General features: G+C 45.9%; 1 protein-coding gene across 1 annotated transcript in view; it reads left to right on the forward strand.

The window, feature by feature from the left end:
- Nucleotides 1–20,545, forward strand: part of MYO16 (myosin XVI) — a 296,697-nt gene that overhangs the window by 109,501 nt on the left and 166,651 nt on the right. Inside the window, exons 12-15 of the mRNA XM_049778145.1 lie at nucleotides 4,180–4,245; nucleotides 9,174–9,301; nucleotides 10,395–10,494; nucleotides 19,624–19,741. Coding sequence (XP_049634102.1) covers nucleotides 4,180–4,245; nucleotides 9,174–9,301; nucleotides 10,395–10,494; nucleotides 19,624–19,741 — 412 coding nt within the window. The remainder of the gene's footprint in view (nucleotides 1–4,179; nucleotides 4,246–9,173; nucleotides 9,302–10,394; nucleotides 10,495–19,623; nucleotides 19,742–20,545) is intronic.

A 20,545-nucleotide genomic window follows, 5' to 3' on the forward strand; every position in this document is an offset into this window, starting at 1 on the left:
CAAGGGAGACATTGTCTTAGATGTTCTACTTCATTCAACCATTTTTCCCCTTTTTATAGGGACAGTCTCCTTTGTTGAGTTTCTTAGAGAATATTACAAATTTGCCACAATGTGAAGCAGACATTGGTCTTTTGTCTGCCAGAAGTACAGAAGCATTGAGTCCCCAGGCGCAGTTTTGCGATGAGCACCCTACCATAGGGTATCAGACTTAACCCCTCATGGACTCTGGGGCAGATTAAATATCATTGTGTGAAGAAGTGACTCTCCAATGAGCCACAGCTTGGTGAATTATTAGTCTCATCTCCTGAGAGTGGGGACTTAGACCTTCTTAGAGCAACGTAACAGTTTAATTTCCATCTGGGGCATCTTCTTCAAACCAAGGCCTGTATTTTGTGAGTCTGTCTTTTTCAATGTCATTTCTTTCTCAGGGATTAATTTGTGTTGACCAAATATAACTTAAATTGATCAAATTTTCTGATGAAATAGAAGTAAAGGCAAGTGTTCCTTTCTCAGAAAGATAAAAGTTCTAGTTTAGTAGAAGTTTTGGTTTTGAACACTCAGAGTGACAAGTATTAGTCCCTGTTCCCTTGCCCCCAGCTAACTCTCCGCCGACTTTCCTGCCAAGCTTGTGGAAACCCCCATTTTTCTAACTGTATAGCAAAGTTCTTGCTAAGAGAAACTGTGTTTATGTTCTACCTACCTGCCAGACTAAATATTAATGCAAACTTCATCAGCCCTACTTCCAAAACAACCACAAAACACAGTCCCTCTCCCATTATAGTTCTTTCAGAGTGAAGACAGAATGTGTCAAATGAATTTATTGTTTAACCGGAAATTCCATCTCTTTTTCTGCAATGTTGGAATTGGTTATGAAATAGGAGCTTTCAACCCAATCTGTAAAGATTTCCTTGACCTCATCTTGTTGAACATGTTTTTACGGTGCTCTATGCATGTTACTTGTTCAAGAAGGCATTTTGGTTCAGTGCAATCACAGAGAACATATAGCATATTATATAAAGCTGGCATTGAGTCAAGGAATAAAAACAATGATAAGAAACTTAAACATCTCTAGCCTCACTCCAGATAAGTCTCACTTTGCAAACTTGTACTTGGGATGGCGGGAGACAAGAACATCAGTCCTTGGGGCTAAGTAGATAACATTCTACACAGATATGAAATTGGGACATTTTCCCACATTTTGTGATGGTAGGAAGTTCCTAAACCATCACACAAAAGATGGATTGCGAGGATGAAACATTTACTTGCTAGAAAATATGAAGAATGAAGATCTGGAGTGATCGTTGTCAGCAATGCAGAGAGAAGAGAAGAGAAGAGAATATACAAGCAGAAGCATTCATGAATGGCACATAAGTATGGGGCTGTATTTTCTTTTGAACATGCTGGTGGAAATTGAGGCTCCTGAAGAAAATACGGGAGAAGAGTCACAGAAAATGTCCTAACATCTGTGAGGCAAGCACTGAACCAGAAGTGTCCTGGCTGCTGAATATTTTTGGATGGAGCAAGTCTTGCTTTTAAAAGCCTTGGAGGAAGTTAAACTTATGATCTGATGTCCAAAGTGGAATTCTCTCACTTCAAGGATATTTGAACCTATTTTCACTTTGTAGATGGATGCATTTCTATTTAACTAATCCAGCCCCAGCCCTACTTCACTTAATCCCAGGTCCATATAACGTGCTGTATAATACATACAGCATTGTCTCTGTCATTCCACTCAATCAAAACACCTTTTTGAACATGTAACATGCATAGAGTACCATAGAAATGTGTTTGACAGATGAGGTCAAGGAAATCTCTAGGTTTCTAAAGTTCTTTCTTTTCTCATATACTTGAAAGTTGCAAGTTGTCAGCATGACCTCTTTAGGAAGAAACACCCGACAGTGCTTGAGGCTTATTTCTTGCTTTGTGCTCAGCAGTTACTCCTGGTGGGGTTCAGGGGACCATATGTGGTGTCAGGGATCTAACCTTAGTCAGTCTCATGCTAGGCGAGTGCCTTCCTCGATGTCCTATCTCTCTGACCCCTGTTTCTATTTTTAGTGTCCAACAAGTTCCTATGCCTTCTTTTCTTACATGATTTCACAAAATAGTTCTCCCACTAAAGAGATGATAGAGTGCTGTGTCAGGTTTATTCCTAGACTGGTTATCGATGGATCCTCAAAGAGCTCCCAGAATGAGAAATTGATTCCTATTCCCCTATCCTCTAGGAAAAGAAAGAGATCTTGGTAATATATATCTGCAGCAAATAATCCACACAGACAGGAGGGTAAAAAGGCAAGAAGGTCAGATGCAGAATCCTTTGTCAGCCTGCCAGCAGCTCCAAAAACCTAGAGCTCTCTAGATAGTTCCCCCAAAAGACCTGAGCACCTCGCTCAAAAACCATTTATTAGGTTCTCAATAGCGTCCCCACCTGGAAGGTCATGGGTGGGACAACAGGCAGAGATGATTTTTTAGAAAGACTTCCATCTATAACAATGGAGAATGACAGTAACTCATGGTCGTTTCTCCCTCCCATCCCAAGAAAAAGTTTCCAAAGTGAGATATAGCTGCAGTGGAGAGGCTAAAATGTTTAAGATGCTTCTCACAGTTATTATTAGGTGGAGCAAATTTCATTCTTAGTTTGGACAGCTACTGTTTGAAACAAAATAAATTCAAAATGCTTTTCAGAATTTATTGAAATAAGCACGTGATTTTAATTTTTTGGTATTAGAAATTATAAATGTTGATTTTATTTTTCTGTCAAACTTGCATGAAAGAAGGGAATCTATTTGGTTGAAATATGATATCTGTTGAATATATTACTGGATTCGATTTGCTGATGTTTGCTCAGGATTTGTAATTGCGTTTTAATGAGAGAGCAACATGTAATTTTACTTTATTACTTTGTGTTAGTTTGATTTTTACACATCAAATTTATGCAAGCCTCTGTGAATATCCATATATTAGTGCATATATCCATATGTGTGGCTGTGCATAGATTTCAGTAACCAGACTTAGTGTCTCTTTGTGACTCTGCGTGTCTTCATCTGTTCCCACCTGTGAAATTTCTGCAGGGAAGTTAGATGTGGGTGTTGATAGCTTGTTCTGAGGGGGAACTCTTCTTCTTTTCAGTATATCTATCTACCATTTTGATAGACTTTTCAAAAGTTCACTATTGATCTTGGTTTTTCTAGTCCATTTATTTGTGCCTAACTATTAGTGATTTATATGTAAAGTCTCTTGAAAATGAATTGTTAGATTATTAATTATGAGCTTCTTTTTAACCCTAGTAGTTGCATTTCACAAATTATAAAATGAAACCAGAATATTCTTATTTATCATATAAGTCTCCAAATTTCTTTACTCTGTGTGTGTTGTGGCATGGTGCCAGATTACATACATGCAAAACATGTACTCCACTATCGACCCACATTCCTGGCCCCAAATTTCTAGTAAATGTATGTTTACCTAGAAAAGGTATTTTCTTTTTTTTTTTTTTTTTTTGGTTTTTGGGCCACACCCTGTGACGCTCAGGGGTTACTCCTGGCTATACGCTCAGAAGTTGCTCCTGGTTTCTTGGGGGACCATATGGGACGCCGGGGGATCGAACTGCGGTCCGTCCTAGGCTAGCGCAGGCAAGGCAGGCACCTTACCTCCAGCGCCACCGCCCAGCGAAAAGGTATTTTCTAATTTGTGCTGTGCTTCCCTTTTTTGGCTTATGGATTATCTGCTGATATTTCAAAACATTTCATGGTTCTGTAGTTTCCTGTTAATAATTTTTCTCTTCCCCATGATTCTACCAGAGAATGTATCTGTTATGACTCCATTCTTTTAAGTGAAAGGAACCTTAACTGTGTCCACTTTAAAAGAATACATGTTCTGTAGGGGTTTATTTGCTAAAAGGATTCTTTAAAATTCACTTAGCTAAAATTTTAAATTTTATTCTATAGTTTTTGCTGGACTCAAACTCAGTTAGGTTGCACAAGAGACAAATACCTTACCTCTCTGTCCTATCTCTCTGGCCCAGAAAACTAAATTTTAAAGAATGCTATTAACAAAAACTACTCTGAGCACTAAATTTCAGAGCACAGCCAGTTGTGACTCCCAAGCAAAGCAACAGAAAAGTTGATGCATCAAATTGGTCATTTATATATTTTATAAACTATGAACATACTTTCATTACAGACATTTATTGGAGATATCCTCCTGCTTGTGAACCCGTTCAAAGAACTTCCGATTTATTCTCCTGTGGTGAGTGCCAATTTTGAAGTGTTCTTTAATAATGTCTCATCAGATATTTGTATTGCATGATGACCGTGAAAATATTTGACAAATATTGTCAAACTATTGTAAGGTCATTCTAACGCGATGGTTAGATAGGAGTGATTCGAATTTGCTCTGCTGTCATACTGAAAATGAACATGCTTTTATCAGAATATTTCTGTGCAGCTGCCCTATGTGATTCTATGCTTGCAGTCCCCCGGAAGACTGCTAAACTCTGACCCCTATGGCTGTGTGTGCCCTGTATTTTGTCTCACACTAGACGAATCTGTGCAGAACCCTTATCTGAACCTTCAGCCCCACTCTCAACTCTCTTGTGGGATTGAAATTGTGTAAAGAAGGAAGAACAACATTGAACTTGCAAGCTTCTCAAATGACTTTCCAGTTGTAATGTCAAGACTCAAGATGAAAAGTCAGAAATAACATTTGGGAAGTGACTGCAGGCAATTGAAAACTACCTGACCTGAGTAGTTCTAGGTGGAAAACATTCTTTCGCGTGCCCGGAGAGATAGCACAGCGGCATTTGCCTTGCAAGCAGCCGATCAAGGACCAAAGGTGGTTGGTTCAAATCCCGGTGTCCCATATGGTCCCCCGTACCTGCCAGGAGCTATTTCTGAGCAGACAGCCAGGAGAAACCCCTGAGCACCGCCGGGTGTGGCCCCACCCCCCCCAAAAAAAAAAACATTCTTTCGCAGACTCTTCCTTTTGGTGCTCACAAAACTGACTCCAGAGGAAGCCATCTCCTGAGTTGGGAGCAGGAGAACTAGTTGATTGGGGGGAAGGGAGGGAGCACTTGGATATGACCCTGAGCCAAGGACAGATCCTTTAGGTTAGGGCAGGTAGTGCCAAAGCTAAAGGTAGGGATGAGTTCCTAAAATCCCGGGGTCTCCACTCAGAATCACCTGGGAGCCCTATAAGTAATGAGAGCACCTCCCTTACTCCCCACCCTCAGACACAGTATTTCTCTGTTGCAGAGATAATTTTCCTCTCTCCTCCCCCCCCCCCCAGTTCTACCTCTCACTTATTGCCTCAGGGAGTGGAGCATGTGGGGTGCTGTTACCCCTTCCCAAAGCCAAATACTAATCTTACCTGGATGGTGAGACCCTCCCACAGCTGGGTATGGTCTGTGGCTGATAATTGAGTTGCCTGGGGGGGGGAGGAGAGAGGCAGATGCAGCAAGGGGAGAGAGGAGACACAGAAGGGATGCAAGGTGGCTGATGGAGGCTACTAAACAAAGCTTAGCTTAGAAGCACACATGGCAGTTAAGGCCTTGTAATAAAGCTGGATGTCTCCTAAAACATCATATGACTATTGTGGATCATTTCTCCACCATCATCCTGCACCAACAGACTTGTGGGCTGAAGGGGTAGCAGGCGCCGGGCCGAGCCAAGAAAGGCCTCACCATCCACCATTCCACTACACTGGGACTTTATAGTTAATACAACAGGGTGTGTGCGTACGTGTGTGTGCGCACGCTGGAGAATGTCACACCTCGATTATGCTATCTATGTTCAGAGTTTGCTCCTGATTCTGCACTTAGGAATCATTCCTGGTGGGCTCTGGGGACAACATGGAGTGCCCAAGGTAGAATCTGAATCTATAGGTAGAACCACCTGTCCAACTGTGCCCGGTAACTGGTGTCACCATTATTATTAATCTTACAGTGCTAGATGACAATCATGCTAATCTCTCTATTAGATCTGATTACATCAAGATCTGTTTCCAATGAGTGGCTTGAGCACTCCGGCTTTTCATTCCGTGTGCGTGATTAGCCTTCCAGAAGAGCAGTGATTGACTATGAAGCATCAGAATATTATTATCCAGCCCAGGTGGCTTCATCTCTTTCCACAGCCATCTTGTTTGATCTTTTCCTCTTACTTAGTGGATTTTCTTGGTGCACAGAGGCTGCTTTCCTTTCTGTGTGCAGGAAGTTAAGGCCGGCATGGCCAGATCCCTGTTGGTCAGTGATGGAGAAGAGGGAAGCATACTGGCGTAGATTCCCTTGGTGACTAAGAGTAAGCTTGGATCTGGGACCCATGGCAGGGTGAGACCCCTAGGTTAGCTCTACAGACATGGAGGATTATTTTCTGCAGTGTTCTAGTTCTTTAAGCGAAACAGCCATGCAGGTAAGAAAACATTTTCAAGGGGGTTCTTAGTAAGCTGCATTTGAATACTCCTCTAACCAATTCCCAAAGTTTTCCATGAGAGTCTTGAGTTTTGATGGTCCCAGAAGAGAAACTCGGCCTGGTGTAACCACTTCTGAGCAACTGTGTGAAGAAATCAGCCTGATCTGTCAGAATATCATTTGTCTAGAAGATCACTCACCTTCCGATGCTTACAGGTGGCTCAGATGGTATTCAGCATTATGTGATTCAGAGTTTTTCTTCGGAGAAAGAGCATCAAAGTGATTGAATATTAAAGTGAATGTTCTCTTTCTGGTTTCTAGTCACAGTGTGACATTTGATTGTTGAATGAGCACACATCATTAGAGAAGCTGAATCCATTGTAAATAATTGAATGGAATATATATGGCCATATTACTGTTATTTAAATGCTTTTATGGGACTAGAGGTCATATGGGAAGAACAAATTCAGCATAATAAATTGCTCTGATCTAGCATGAATCATATCTTAAAGTGGAAAAACTGTTATTTTTGTGGTTTCCCATTCTGAGTGTCAACAGCATGGCTTCAAATTATACATTATCACTGTGTTTCTTCAGCAAAGTAAAGGAGAGGCCCATCAGGAGTTGTATTTTTTTTTAATAATGTAAGACTATGACATAATAAATTGGATTTTTTGGCCAAAACAATTCATTAAGGCTTAAAATAATGAACACGACAGCCTTTATATCCATCACTCTAATTGCCTCTGCGCAGCCCTGTAAGAGGAGATAAATATACATTTAGGAAAAATACATTGATAAACTTACAATGAAATTTTTATAGGTAGGCTATAATAAATTTTTGCAATAGTTAATGTTTTTAGATTTCACTGGTCCATAGAATTACATCATTTACACTCTCCTGGCTTACAAAAAACAGCCCCTGAAATTCTAGCAATGAGATGAGGATCTAAACACTGATTTTAGGTTCAGATTGCTCCACACCCTGTAACAATTTTAACACCGTGTCCTCGCTTCCAGTGAGTTGCTTTGTAAGTGATCTGTGTGGAAATGAACTCAGTGTCCTGTCCCCTTGTCTGTGTCTTGATTAGGGATGGATGAATGTCTTTGTCTCTTTAATAAATTCTGTTTAGATCACTGGCTTTGCTTACACGTTGATCAGTTTAGGAGGACAGGAATGGGGATACCTTTTCAGAAAATGATCCACGTCTGTGGGCACATAGTTCATCCATTCATGGGGCACCTTGTCATGAGTATCAGGGCTGGCCATCCTAACATGTGAAATTACCTGCCCTATGACATGTCAAGCCAGCTTCATCATGGGATTGTAACGTGAACCCTTCCTTCAACTTCCTTTACCTCTTCTTTTGAGATGTAAAAGGTTATCCCCATCTGGGTTTGGGGAGCTGATAGGAATAAAGAAAGGTGACTAGCTTTGGACTCCAGAGAGAATGAGCATATGGCAGAGAAAAGCCATAAATAAAAAGCAGACTAACTCCAATGAATATCTTTTCTGACTGCTGTGTATTATTTATCCCTGCTACCCTGCTTCATCAAACCCATCAGCCTAAGGGGTTAACAAACACAGTTACTGAGGGACCTCACCCAATGCATGGATATTTCTTTTTGGGGGGGGGCACACCTGTTTGATGCTCAGGGGTTACTCCTGGCTAAGTGCTCAGAAATTGCCCCTGGCTTGGGGGGACCATATGGGACGCCGGGGGACCGAACCGAGGTCCTTCCTTGGCTAGTGCTTGCAAGGCAGACACCTCATCTCTAGCACCACCTTGCCGGCCCCTGATATTTCTATATTTTTACTTTATACTCCAGCATCTTAAACCACTTCACCCTGGGGGAAATTGGCAGCTAAAACCAGAGAAGTCACCTTTTCTGTCCACAAGATTTCAATAATGTGCCAACGTGCTCTCTCCAACCGTGAATTTCCATGTGTACTACAAAACTTTCTAAAGACCTGAGTAACAACCATAATGCCTGGGAAACAGGATAAAGGCCTAGAATTGGGGTCTGGCTCCATGTGTTCCAGCATGCTCAGACTAGACACCATCACCCCAACACAAATCTCTGCAATATGTCCTTCCTTCCGTCTGGACAAATCCCTTCTCAACTCACCCTGGAACTTTTCACCCTTGACATCTGCGAAGATACAGGCCAGTTCTTTGGTCCCATGAGAAGTTCCGTTTAGCTTCATGGCTCAAAACTCTTCTCTAATGTACGAATGCTTTTTTCTGTTGCCAAGCATCACAATTCAGAGGAAAGGCCCAAGTTTTAAAACTACTGACTGCTGAGTTACCATGGCGATCACCACGAACCACTGCAATGAAGCCAGTGACATTCCAGGACACTTGTTCACATGTTTTCCCACAAATGCCTTTTGCTCCCCTGAAATTTTATCTTCTAAGACCCAAGGCTGCCGAGAGCAATCTTGTGGGAGTTAAATCACCATGGCTCCAGCTCACTCCTGGGAAGCACTGAAACTTGCTCTTTCCAAAGGCAGAAGATTCCCCACCTGTTAACCAAACAGCAGGGACCAGATGCTTTCTTGGACCCAAGGACCCAGGGATGTGGGGAGAAGGCATCATTTTGTTTGTGTTTAACAACTTCATAGAGAATGAGAGGAGGGTGTGTGTGTGTGTGTGTGTGTGTGTGTGTGTGTGTGTGTGTGTGTGTGTGTGTGTGTGTGTGTGTGTGTGTTTTGGACGTGGGATCCTCATCGACTAAACTGAGCTAAGGACTCTGGTCTGTACCTTTGCAGGTCTCTCAGCTCTACAGAAACGACTCGGGGAAACCCTGCTCTGCTCTGCCCCCCCACATTTTTTCCTGCACTGAGAAAGCTTTCCACCAGCTGTTCCAGGAGAGAAGAGCCCAGTGCTTTGTCCTCAGGTGAGCCCGGGTGTCTGTCTCTGTCTCTCTGTCTCTGTCTCTATCCCCTTCCCCCTCCCTCTGGTTGTCTGTGCATTTGAGGCATTGTAGGGAAGAAACCTCTGGGTTATTAGAAGCAGCCTCAGTTGTGGCCAAATCCACCTTAATTGGCTTAACCCACTACTCAGACACATTGTCAAGAAATCAAGAGTTGATCCCTTCCCTTCTGCAGCCGTGGAGGGCCGGGGATGTAGAAGAGAATCACTGATCATCAAGCCCTGCCCAGGTCTCTGAAGCCAGTGGGGGTTCTCACCCCCTCACTTTCTGGGCTTTGCATCTGCACCCATCTCCTGCACAGCGATGCCCCCCAAAGTCCTATGAGTAAAGATAAGGCAGCATCAGCTTAGAAATCTCCAGGTTCTCCTGAGGAGGTTTCCATGAAGATCAAAAGTCTTCATTCACTTAAGGGAAGTGGGTCCCTTAAACTGAGGGTGCAGAGATTCTGTATTTTATCTTTTTATGTCTCCATTCCTCTTTGGGCTCTGGACCACAGGGCATAGAAAGGCCAGAGCAGTGAGTGGAGCACTCTTTCAATCGATGCATTAGGCAGTCTGCATGGATGGTGTGGACCGAGGATCAGACTTGGGTCCCAGGCCACAAGCTTTCACTTTGCCTCGGAGCTCTGAACCAGAAACAGCAGCTTGTTTGAAAGGGAAGAGCATTTGTCCACGTCATTATGGAATCAGTGCAGCCTGAGTCTTCATAAAACCACCTTCAAGAAACAGGAAAACAGGCCCGAGTGATAGAGCGGTGTCCCTGAGCAGAGCCGGGAGCCTGAGCTCCAGCAGTGGCCCCTGAGCTGGACATAGTTTTTAGTGGTGGGAGCTGTGAACTGTTTGACCGGAGGGTCCAGGTTCCTCAGTCCGGAGAGGAGAAAATCAGCCTGGTCCAGCGTCAGGACAGGACCTGGCATCCAAGTCCAGGGTCCCACGCCTGACTCCGTGGCCAGGGCCCAAAGCTGGATGCTCTGTCAGTCTGTCCATCCTCACTAGTGTCCCTGAATCCAGCTGAGCCCTGGGCGCCGAACACTGACACTCTTCTCTGACTCCCACAGTGGAGAACGGGGATCAGGCAAGTCTGAGGCCTGTTCCCACATCCTGAGCCACCTGAGCTGCGGGGCCCGGCCCAGCACCCTGGACACCAGCCTCAAGCATGTGAGTAGGGTCCCAGAACACGAGAGGGGCCAGGGAGGGACCGGGAGGAGAGATGGAGGGGACAATGAGGGGTGCTACGCGACAGTGACTTGCAGGGGTTGGGGCTCTGAGTGAGCCTATTCTCTGTGTGTGTGTTGACACCCTATGACTCAGGCAGGGGCATTGGAGGACCCCCCCCCATCAGTTCTGGGATGCAGGGGCTGAGGTGACAGAGGTCACAGAGGCAGAACCCACCTCCAGCCCCAGCATCTCCTGCTGCCTCAGGAGCACTCAGTGCAGAGCCCTGATTCGCCTCCAGACCTCCAAGGCTGCCCACAGGTGGGGGTTACAGGGGTGCTCAGGGACTCAGACCCCACATACACTGACTGAGGAGAGTGATGTGGGGGTTGCGTGCACCTAAGGTGCAAGTCTGGGGGTCCCGAGAAAACACCTTCTGGGATGTTGAGTTCTAGGAAGAAGAAAGGGAGGAAAGGAGAGGAGAGGAGAGGAGAGAAGAGGAAGGAGAGGAGGGGAAAGAAGGGGAGGGGAAGAGAGGGGAGAAGAGGAGAGCAGGAGGAGGGAAGGAGGGAGGGAGGGAGGGAGGGAGGGAGGGAGGGAGGGAGGGAGGGAGGGAGGGAGGGAGGGAGGAAGCTACACTGAGGCCAGGCAGACCCTGCTCCCTGTCCAGCCAGCCCCAGGTCCCCACGTGGGAAACTGTAACCTCCCAATCTGTGCAGAAAGAAGTATTTTGCTAGTGCTCTTTCTCGCTCTTTCTCTCTGTCTTTCCCTCTCTGTCTCATCTCTTTCTCTCTTTTCTCTCTTCTTCTCTGTCCTCTGTTTCTCTGTGTGTCTCTCATCTCTGCTATATTTCTCTTCCACTCTCTCTCTCCTTTCCCCTCTCATTGCTGGTGTTTATATGCCATTATCTGGACAGCTTTACCTTCGAGTCCTCATTTAGAAGCGAGAGGAACTTGTGTTTCACTGCTTGTTTTATTTGTTTTGGGACCTTACCTGGAAATGCTCAGCACTTACTCCTGGCTCTTGGCTCATCCTGGCAGGGCTCAGGGACCATTTGGGGATGTGACCGGCTAGTGCAAAGCCAGCAGCCTCCCTGCCGTACTATCACTCCAGCTCCTAACTTACATTTAATAGATAGAGTAATGCTAGATTCCGCTTGTGAACAAGATATCTTCAGAAATGAAGTCTGCCCGCGGGGTTTCTAGGCAAACACTTACCTGGCTTCTCTTGATGAAGAATTTAAAATGAGTCGCCCACATCACCCCTGGATCCTCCAACATGTTAATTCTCAGTTTCTCCTCAGCCTGCCTGCAGCCAGCTCCAAATAATTTAATGTTTTGGGGGCCAACTAGAGAACAGCCCAGACCACGCTCGTTCAGATATTTCAACATCCTGGCCCCTGGCTCTTAAGGGCCGGAGAATTTAAGAAATGACAGGGTTATAACATCCACTCAGGCCAAGTAATACAATGACAGCAGCTAAGGGTTTAATTATTCTGACAAGGAGTAATAGTTTTCCCTCTGCATTAAAGATGGAGGACCATTTCTCAAAGTGGCTCTTTGAGAGAGCGAGTGAGCCAGGAAATTCCTAAACTGCATTATAGATGACTTGACATCTGACCACGAACTGAGTTCGCATTGTAGCTTCTTTGGAATGCGTTCCAAGTTGCATTTCTTTGGACCAGAAAGTCAAACCCTCCAAGTCAGTTAGCATCTGGAAATACTCTAACGGAGGTGCTCATTACAGGTGAAACTTTTCATTCACTTGGTTCCTTTATCATTGCCCACAGCTGTCAGAGTAGGCATGGCACCGCCTGCGGCTTCTAGGCTCAGGAAATTGGGCTCCTGTTTGCGTGTGGCTTCAACTTCCGAGCCCAGGCATTGCTTGTGGGTTTTCTTTTTTGCAGGAATCTTGCTCATGCCCAAGAGGGTCTTAGAAATAGCTTAGCCTCCCTCCCACACAGGGATTGTAAGCCTTTGTGAATTGTCTTTCAGTCTCTCAAACAGGGGTGGCCTCCCTGCCCTCCCTAGAGGTCGGAGCAGTGTTCCCTGCAGGACAGAGATGGCCACGAGGGTTAGTTTCCCAAGTCAGCTGGCTGTGGACCGACCCCGGTGAAGGGGCCTGAAGCAGGGCTGCTGTGAGGATTAGAAAGACAAGACAGACGTAAGAGAGAAAAGCATGGTCAGGAGGGGCTCCCAGACTCACGGACTGAACACCCCCCTGACTTCTCTCCACATAATTACTGTTTTCATTATATTTATTGCTTAGAACTAGTAAACACAGAAAGTAGAAGGTCAAACGTTGACAGATAGTGGTCTGTCTCTGCTAATCTAATTTAAGTAGAACTTTACATATCAAAGGGGTCTAGCACAGTTAATGCAAAAATCCTTGATTGTCTTTTTCTGGGAGAGGAGACAGGTAAAAGTGAATACTGGACCCCCAGAAAACAGGTCATTTCCTAAGGTCATTAGTCTTTAAGGATCTCTAACTAACCTTTTCTTCTCCTCTCTTAAGACTATCATCTTTCTAGTAAAGCGTATTTATTCCCTGGATCCTCCAGGTATATGTCTCTTAGACTCGTGTGGCTCCTCTGGACCTCGTGTTACATTTATTTCTTTCCTGCTCACAAGACTGCGATGGGGACCCCAGAAATTCTTTCCCAGCCTTTATATACCCTACAGATGCTCCACCCCTTAGCTGTTTCTGTTGTCCGATTGGTTGTGCCCTATGCAAATAAGGTCTTGAATTCCACTCAGATGGGTTACAGAGTGGCCACTCAGACTATCAACATGAAGAATAGTCAGAGCACCGAGCGACCAATCAGACCCTCCCAAATAAAGCCTAATGGATCAACTCTGGATTTTTTTTTTTACCAAGGTGCCATTGGCCTGACTTCCACTGCCCTTGTAGGATGGAGCTGCTGGGAGGAAAGGTTGAGGTTCAAGGGGATACAGGGAATCCTGCTGAGGTGTCACCAAAGGGAGAGACATCTGGGCTGGAGGATGAATGCTTAACCTAGAATCAGGCACCTGGACAACTGCTGGGAGTCAAAGAGCAGATTCAGCAGGTTCCGAGGGAGTGGGGGTCCACAGTGGCCAGTACCCATTTAGGCAGGGGCCACCCGGTGGTCCACTGAAAGGAGAGGGAGGATCCTGGCTATTCAGTGAATCCCACTGAGAACTTGCTGAACTCGAACCTTCTATTTCCAGGCTCTTCAAAGCCATCGTGGGGCTCGAGAGAACAGCTCGGCAAGCAGAGAACATGCTTTGCATCTAGTGGGCTGGCTTCGATCACAGCTGCATTGAGCACTGCCAGGAGCATTCCCTACCCCCTAAAAGCTCAGAACCGGGGGTGGCCCCTATGCACTGCTGGTTGTGGCCCCAGAACTGAAGCAGAGGCCAGCATTGCTGTGGAGGAACCCTTGTGCATTGAAGGAGAAGCGGGGCACTGTTGGGTAGCAAGTCCTGGTCCTGCAGATAAACTTTTGCCCCTGCAAGGTCCCAGAAGGACTAAGAGCCACGAGTGAAGTCATCTCCACCCTGCACTTGGGTTTTGAGCCGGGAAAGCGGGAATTTCCACCGCCATGAGGTTTATGGGAAGCTCCAGTCTTGGTTTAGGGAAATAAACCCAGCCGGGGACTTTTCCCAGCTTCTCAGATTCGCTGAGTTCCAACTTCAAGACACAATGAATTTCACATTCATCATAGAAATAAACACATCTCGGCCTCGATTCAGTTCCTCGGTGGCAAGGCAGGGGTCACTCTGGGAAAAGCACCCTGCAACAACCCTTGGGATACTGGGGAGTGGCTGTCAGGGCAGAAAACGATGATGGTTGAGTGTCAGAAATGGCCTGCCAGATATGGGCCAGCACTGCTGGTGTCCATAGGGCCTGGCAGGCAAGACTCTGACAAAATATCTCAATCCTTTTTATTATAGAAGCCCAGGGACCTCTGACAAACCCCGAGACTAGGAGAGAGAGAGAACGGTTTGGGACCAGGGTAAGGTCAGATGGAGGGCCAGGCAAAAGGAACAGTATATGTGCAATATAATGGGGATAAATAGTCCAAAAGGATTCAGTGGGAGGTAACCAAAGGTCTGTCCAAATCAGTGAGAAAAGTCAGAAGTAGAACAGTTCAGTTCAATTGCTGTGTTGTGTGTGTGTGTGTGTGTGTGTGTGTGTGTGTGTGTGTGTGTGTGTGTGTGTTATAGACCTAGCCAGCCAGACCCCTTTTATAGTTGGCTGGTGCTGGACTGAGTTGGGCAACACAATGATGGAGGACAAGAGTTGGCTAGAGAAAAGGTTCCCTGGAATAGAGTAAAAATTGGCTTACTGGAAGCCAAGGAGAAGATACAGGGTGAAGGTTTGTCTCTCCCATCATCAGCTCAGTGCTGGCACCCAGGTACTCTTGGGGAGGTACTTGGGCAACCCCCAACACTGCAGCCTCTTGTTAGGGTCTGAGCAGATAATCCGAATGGCACTGAGGGTCAAAGACCACCTCTGATCATGGAAAATGCAAAATGGAGTTTAATGAGCTCTAGCTGGTCGTTCCCCACTCCCATAATGAGATAAAAGGCCCAGCATGAAACTAACAGGCAACTTCTATAGGGTCAAGGCCTATGTAGGCCTTAGCGGGCTAAGCATTTCATTCGTTAATACAAACAGTTCAACTTTCACAGTATACATGATTGGTTCTCACATTTCACAGTCCTAATTCCTGCCTCCTCCACTTCCCGTATCTGGTCTGATACCATTTGGGCCGCAAAACAGAACAGCCTCTGTGACAAGGAGGCCTTGACCACTCTGTGATACAAACTGACATCTCATTTTCTGGAATTTGGCCTGGGAATATGAGGGAGGAGCAGTAAGTGCGAAGGGAGGGGGAAGGAGTGAGCACACTTTTAAGCTGCTCCAGGCTTGTTGCTCATAGCTTCAAGGTCTGGGGTCCCACACTCTAAGCTGCACAGTCTCCATGCCATGGGGGCCACATGGATGGCCGCCATCACAGGGTCTCCCTGTCTCAATCATCAAGCCAAGATCATTTGCAACAGCAAGTCCAGAAAGACGTTTCTGTGCTATTTCCTCTGCATGGTGTCTCTCTGGTTCAGGCTCCTTCCTGCTCGTTCTGTGCTCACCTTGGGGTGCTGTTTCCCTTGGAGAAATAATGTCCCCCAACTCCAACTCTAGGTTCTGTTCTCAGATTCCAGTGGGCTCAGAGCTGCAACTGGTGCCCAGCAGATTTGGGACTGTTGTGTTTCTGCCAGACCGTGATGCCAGCTACCCCAAACTCTGTGTCTCCCAGTCCTTCTGAAGTGATGCTTTCACCCCAGGGACAGCCTGTGTGTGAGGCCACACTGTGCGCCCCTCTCTCACTGCCCCCTCTGAGCCGGATCATCCAGCTCAGCCCAGCACTCACTGGGGTGTGTGTGTGTGTGTGTGTGTGTGTGTGTGTGTGTGTGTGTGTGTGTTTGTGTGTGTGTGTGTTTGTGTGTGTTTGTTTGTGTGTGTGTTTGTGTGTGTGTGTGTGTGTGTGTGTGTGTGTGTGTGTGTGTGTGTGTGTAAGCAGAGCCTCTTTTACTGGGCGAACCTGTTCTCTCACACGTCCTATGGTGCCACCTTAGGGCCATGTGGCTCATGGCAGGGAAAAGGCAGTGCTTCCTCGGAATCAGGGATGAGTGTGAGGAGCGTGAGGAGGCGTCTTCACGTAGTCACTCTCGCTCCTGAGCCCCAAAACGGAGCATTGCACGCACCAGCCCTGCAGAAATGTCCTGGCTTGAACCATACACCCACTGTTTGCAAGCAACATAGCCCAAGCGAATGATTCAAATCTCTGTTTCCCTTCTCGTACTTCGTGGGAAGGAGACAGGCAAATGCGCGTAGATGCACTGCTTGTAAGCAGACCTGCATTCACTTCTGTGATTTGCTTCCCCTGTAGATGCCACAGGATGTGTGTGTTTTAAGAATGACCGATGCATATCTGTCTCTATCCCATACAGGCCACTCATCAGACCAACAAAAATACTTACTGTTATTCTTGTTCTGTTTTGGGGCTACACCTGGTGATACTCAGGGATTACTCCTGGCTCAGACATTGTGGGTGGAAATCCTGCTTCCCCGGCTCAAAACCCAAGTGCAGGATGGAGACGGCTTCACTCATGGCTCTTGGTCCTTCTGGAACCTTGCAGGGGGACAAAAGTTTATGGACCAGGACTTGCTACCCAACAGTGCCCCCCTTCTCCTTCAGTGCACAAGGATTCCTCCACAGCAATGCTGGCTCTGTTTCAGTTCTGAGGCCACAACCAGCAGTGCATAGGGGCCACCCCCAGTTCTGAGCTTTTAGGGGGTAGGGGATGCTCCTGGCAGTGCTCAATGCAGCTGTGGATCAAATCCAGCCCAATACTGCGCTAAGAAATTGCTCCTGGCTTGGGGCGCCATGTGGGATGCTGAGGATTGAACAGGGTTCCATCCTGAATCAGCTGTATGCAAGGCAAATGCCCTACCAATGCGCTATGAATATGGCCCACTTCCTGATATTTTAATTATGGGCCACACCGGGCTGTGCTCAGGGCTTACTCCTGGGTGGACTCAGAAGACCATTTGCAGTGTTGGGACTGGAACCTGGCTCAGCTGGGTGTGACTTAACTGCCTTACCCACTATACCACTGTAGCACTGAACTGCCTTTCTGGCCCTTCTTCTAGGATCTTTTCTTTTTTTGTTTATTATTTTTTTGGGGGGGGCATACTCAGTGGTATTGAGAGGTTATTCCTGGCTCTGCACTCAGAAATCACTCCTGCTAGGCTCTGGGGACTAAATGGGATACTGAGGATTGAACCCAGGTCTGTCTAGGGTCCGCATCATGCAAAGAAAATGCCCTACCACTATGCTATCACTCCGACCCCTGACCCTTGCTCTAGGATCTTTTTAGCACCAATAAAAGTCCTCCTTATATGTTGGGTCATTTCCAGACTTAGCTTTGACTCTGAGACTCCTGAGAATTTAGTTTTGTTGAGAATGAAGGAAACTGAGAATTATTTGTGTGTCTGTGTGTCTTTATATGTGTTTCTGTATGTGTCTTCCTGTGTCTGTTATATCTCTTATCTCTCTCTCTCTCTCTCTCTCGCTCACTCGCTCAGTGTGTGTGTATGTGTGTGTGTGTGTGTGTGTGTGTACGCGCGCACACGCCTTGCAGGCACTGGATGTTACATACTTGGCCCTCGGCAGAGCTAAGCAGTTTCTGCTCTCCAAGACTGAATTATTTCTCAGGACTTTACTGGTCTTTATGCACTTTTTCCATAATAATAACAATCATCTAATTACTAATTGCAGCACTAAAGTAATTAGAAGCCAAATTATTTCAAAAGCTTATTTTGTGCCTTTAATAAATTTTTAAGCAGTGTTTAATGAAATCATAGAAATAATGTAATGAAAACTACCCATTATTTACTATTCATTTTACCATGTATCTGTTTCATATTAGGCTATGAGGAAAAAAGGAAAAATATTGGACCTTCATAAATCCTGTTTAAATTGTTTTTTAGAAAACTTAACTGCATTCATTACTCTGAGTTCACAGATATGGTATTTAATAGTAGGTTATAACAAAGAGACGTGAATAATAAGTTTTTTTAAAAAAAATTCAGTGTATGTTCCTTTCCAAAAGTTCAGATTCCAAAAACAAATTCATTCAGACCGGAACGATAGCTCAGCAGATAAGGTGTTTGCCTTGCACGTGGCCAATGGGGGTTCATTCAATTTCCAGCATCCCATATGGTCCCTGGGGCCCACCAGAAGTGATTCCTGAGTATGGCAGAGCCATGAGTAACCCCTGAACACCGCTGGGTGTGGCCTCAAAACAAAACAAACAAAAACAAAAAAAAAAAAACAAAAAAATGCAACTCACCCACCATCACCATTTCATCAACACTTTTGATTGTGCTTAGCACTGGTGTTGCTTCAGAATCTCCCAGAGGTAAAGCACTTCCCAGCAAATGAAATGCTTAGTACTGCAGTGCAGAGAAAATGAAGAATGAGGAACCAAGTTCATCCCCAGTGAAATGTAGAATGAATGTTCCAGATAGTTGCAAATCCTGAAAACTCCACAGAAAATGTGTGTGAGTCTCACGCTCCCTCTTGTGGCCAAACAGTGGCATTAGGAGTGGCATTAGGAAATCTAGAATGTGTCTCAGTCTCAGGCATGGTGGTCATGAGGGACGGACATGCCACAGTTCTGGGATCGGGCCTGAGACTGTGTGTCCAGAAAGACTTGTTGGACTTGTTGGACTTGTTGGAATTGTTGTGTGCACTGTGGGTCAGAGCTGCAACCTCCACTGAGTGATGGTTGTGACAGTCGTCCCTCCTGCTCCTTCCTGGGTGGGTGCTGATTAAAAATATAAAAGATGTAGTATAAAGTATAAAGTCTATGTGTTGGGTGAGGCCTCCCCAGGCACCATGTTTCTAACCTCTGTGACAGGCGAGTCTGAAGATGCCGAATAATTGTGGAGAAATAATTCACAAGAGTTCAAGTTTCATCGGAGTCCGCTTGCTTTATTCCATGGCCTGTCCGCCATGTGCATTTCCTCACATCGACTTCTCTGCTAAGCTTTCTGCGGCCCCTCTCTCTTTTTGCTTTTGCTGCTTATTCCATGTCTCTCTCTCTTGAGCTCTCTGCTGCTTCTAAAGCCAGCACCTTTCTTTATCCTCTAGATCCCCACCTACCACGGTGGGGGGGAAGCCCGGTAATCCAAGTGTGATGAACACTCTCAAAAAAGGAGGTTAAGGAAAGGAGAAGTTGGGGGCAGGGTTACAGGTGGGTGACAAAGGAAGGCAGCTTGGAGAGACCCACATGCCAAGGTGCAGTCCAGGACAGGTGCTCCCCACCCAGCTAACCGCATCTACACTAGTGCAGGTTGGGTGCTAGACATGGCCAGACCCTGCCAGCTGCTCACCAGGGATGCCACTGTTTCTGTGCAGTTAAGGGGACCAGCCCTGCCATGGGCAGGGTACACGGTCTCATCTACAGGAGTGTGGCTGTAGAGACCCCATGGGTCCCATGGCTAGGCCATGACCCCTCCCCGGGATTCACCTGTGGGCCTTGAGTGTAAGACACAAGTTGAGTGTGTTTCTCGCCACCGCAGGCCACCTGCATCCTGGAAGCCTTCAGCAATGCCAGGACTGCGCTCAACCGCTCTGCCAGCTGCTGCGTCAAGTACTGGGAAGTTCAATTCTGCAAGAGGAGGAGACGGGCCATGGGGGGTAAGTGCCAGCGAGTCACGGGCATCAGTGCCAGCTCAGCCTTTGGGTTTCAGCCACATGGGTAATTGCCCAGTCAGCCACAGGGGGGTTCTCTGCAGAAAGCAGAGAAACACCAGGGAACAGATGTGTGTGTGTGTGTGTGTGTGTGTGTGTGTGTGTGTGAGTGTGTGTGTGTGTGTGTATGTGTGTGTGTATGAGCATGTGTGTGTAATCAGGTACTGCACTTGTGTGGAAATGTCTGTGAGCATATATGAGCTTTATCTTTTCTATGGGTGTATGTGTGTTCGTGTATATTAATGCTGTGTTGGTGATGAGTGTGTGAAAACTGCACAATCATGCGTGTTAATGTTACATGTGTGAGTGTGGGTGAATCTGAGCATGTGTGTGTGAGTTCACATATGTGTCTTTATATGTTCATATGTCAGAGCACTGTGAGAATTGACATGTTAGAAATGTGTTATATTGTACATGTGTTACATTGCACATGTGAACATGCATGTATTTGAGTGGATATAACTGAGGTGATGATTATTTTAGATTGAAAAAAATAGTCTGAAACGCAAGATAAGTCATTGCAAGAGTTACTGCATAAACTATAATTTGAACCAAACCCAAAAGAGCTTCCATGAAACATGCCTGCTGAACATAGACTTGGATACTCCATTTAAATAGACTGGACCCAGAGCATATAATTTCTTCCAAGAATACAGGCGGAAATCTGCTTTTGATGAAATCGAACCTAAATGTGACTGAATCAAACAGAGTGAAACATCAAAGTGCCGCAAAGGAGACCCCGGAGACCTT

This window comes from Suncus etruscus, chromosome 8, assembly GCF_024139225.1.
Source record: "Suncus etruscus isolate mSunEtr1 chromosome 8, mSunEtr1.pri.cur, whole genome shotgun sequence".
Classification (NCBI taxonomy): domain Eukaryota; kingdom Metazoa; phylum Chordata; class Mammalia; order Eulipotyphla; family Soricidae; genus Suncus; species Suncus etruscus.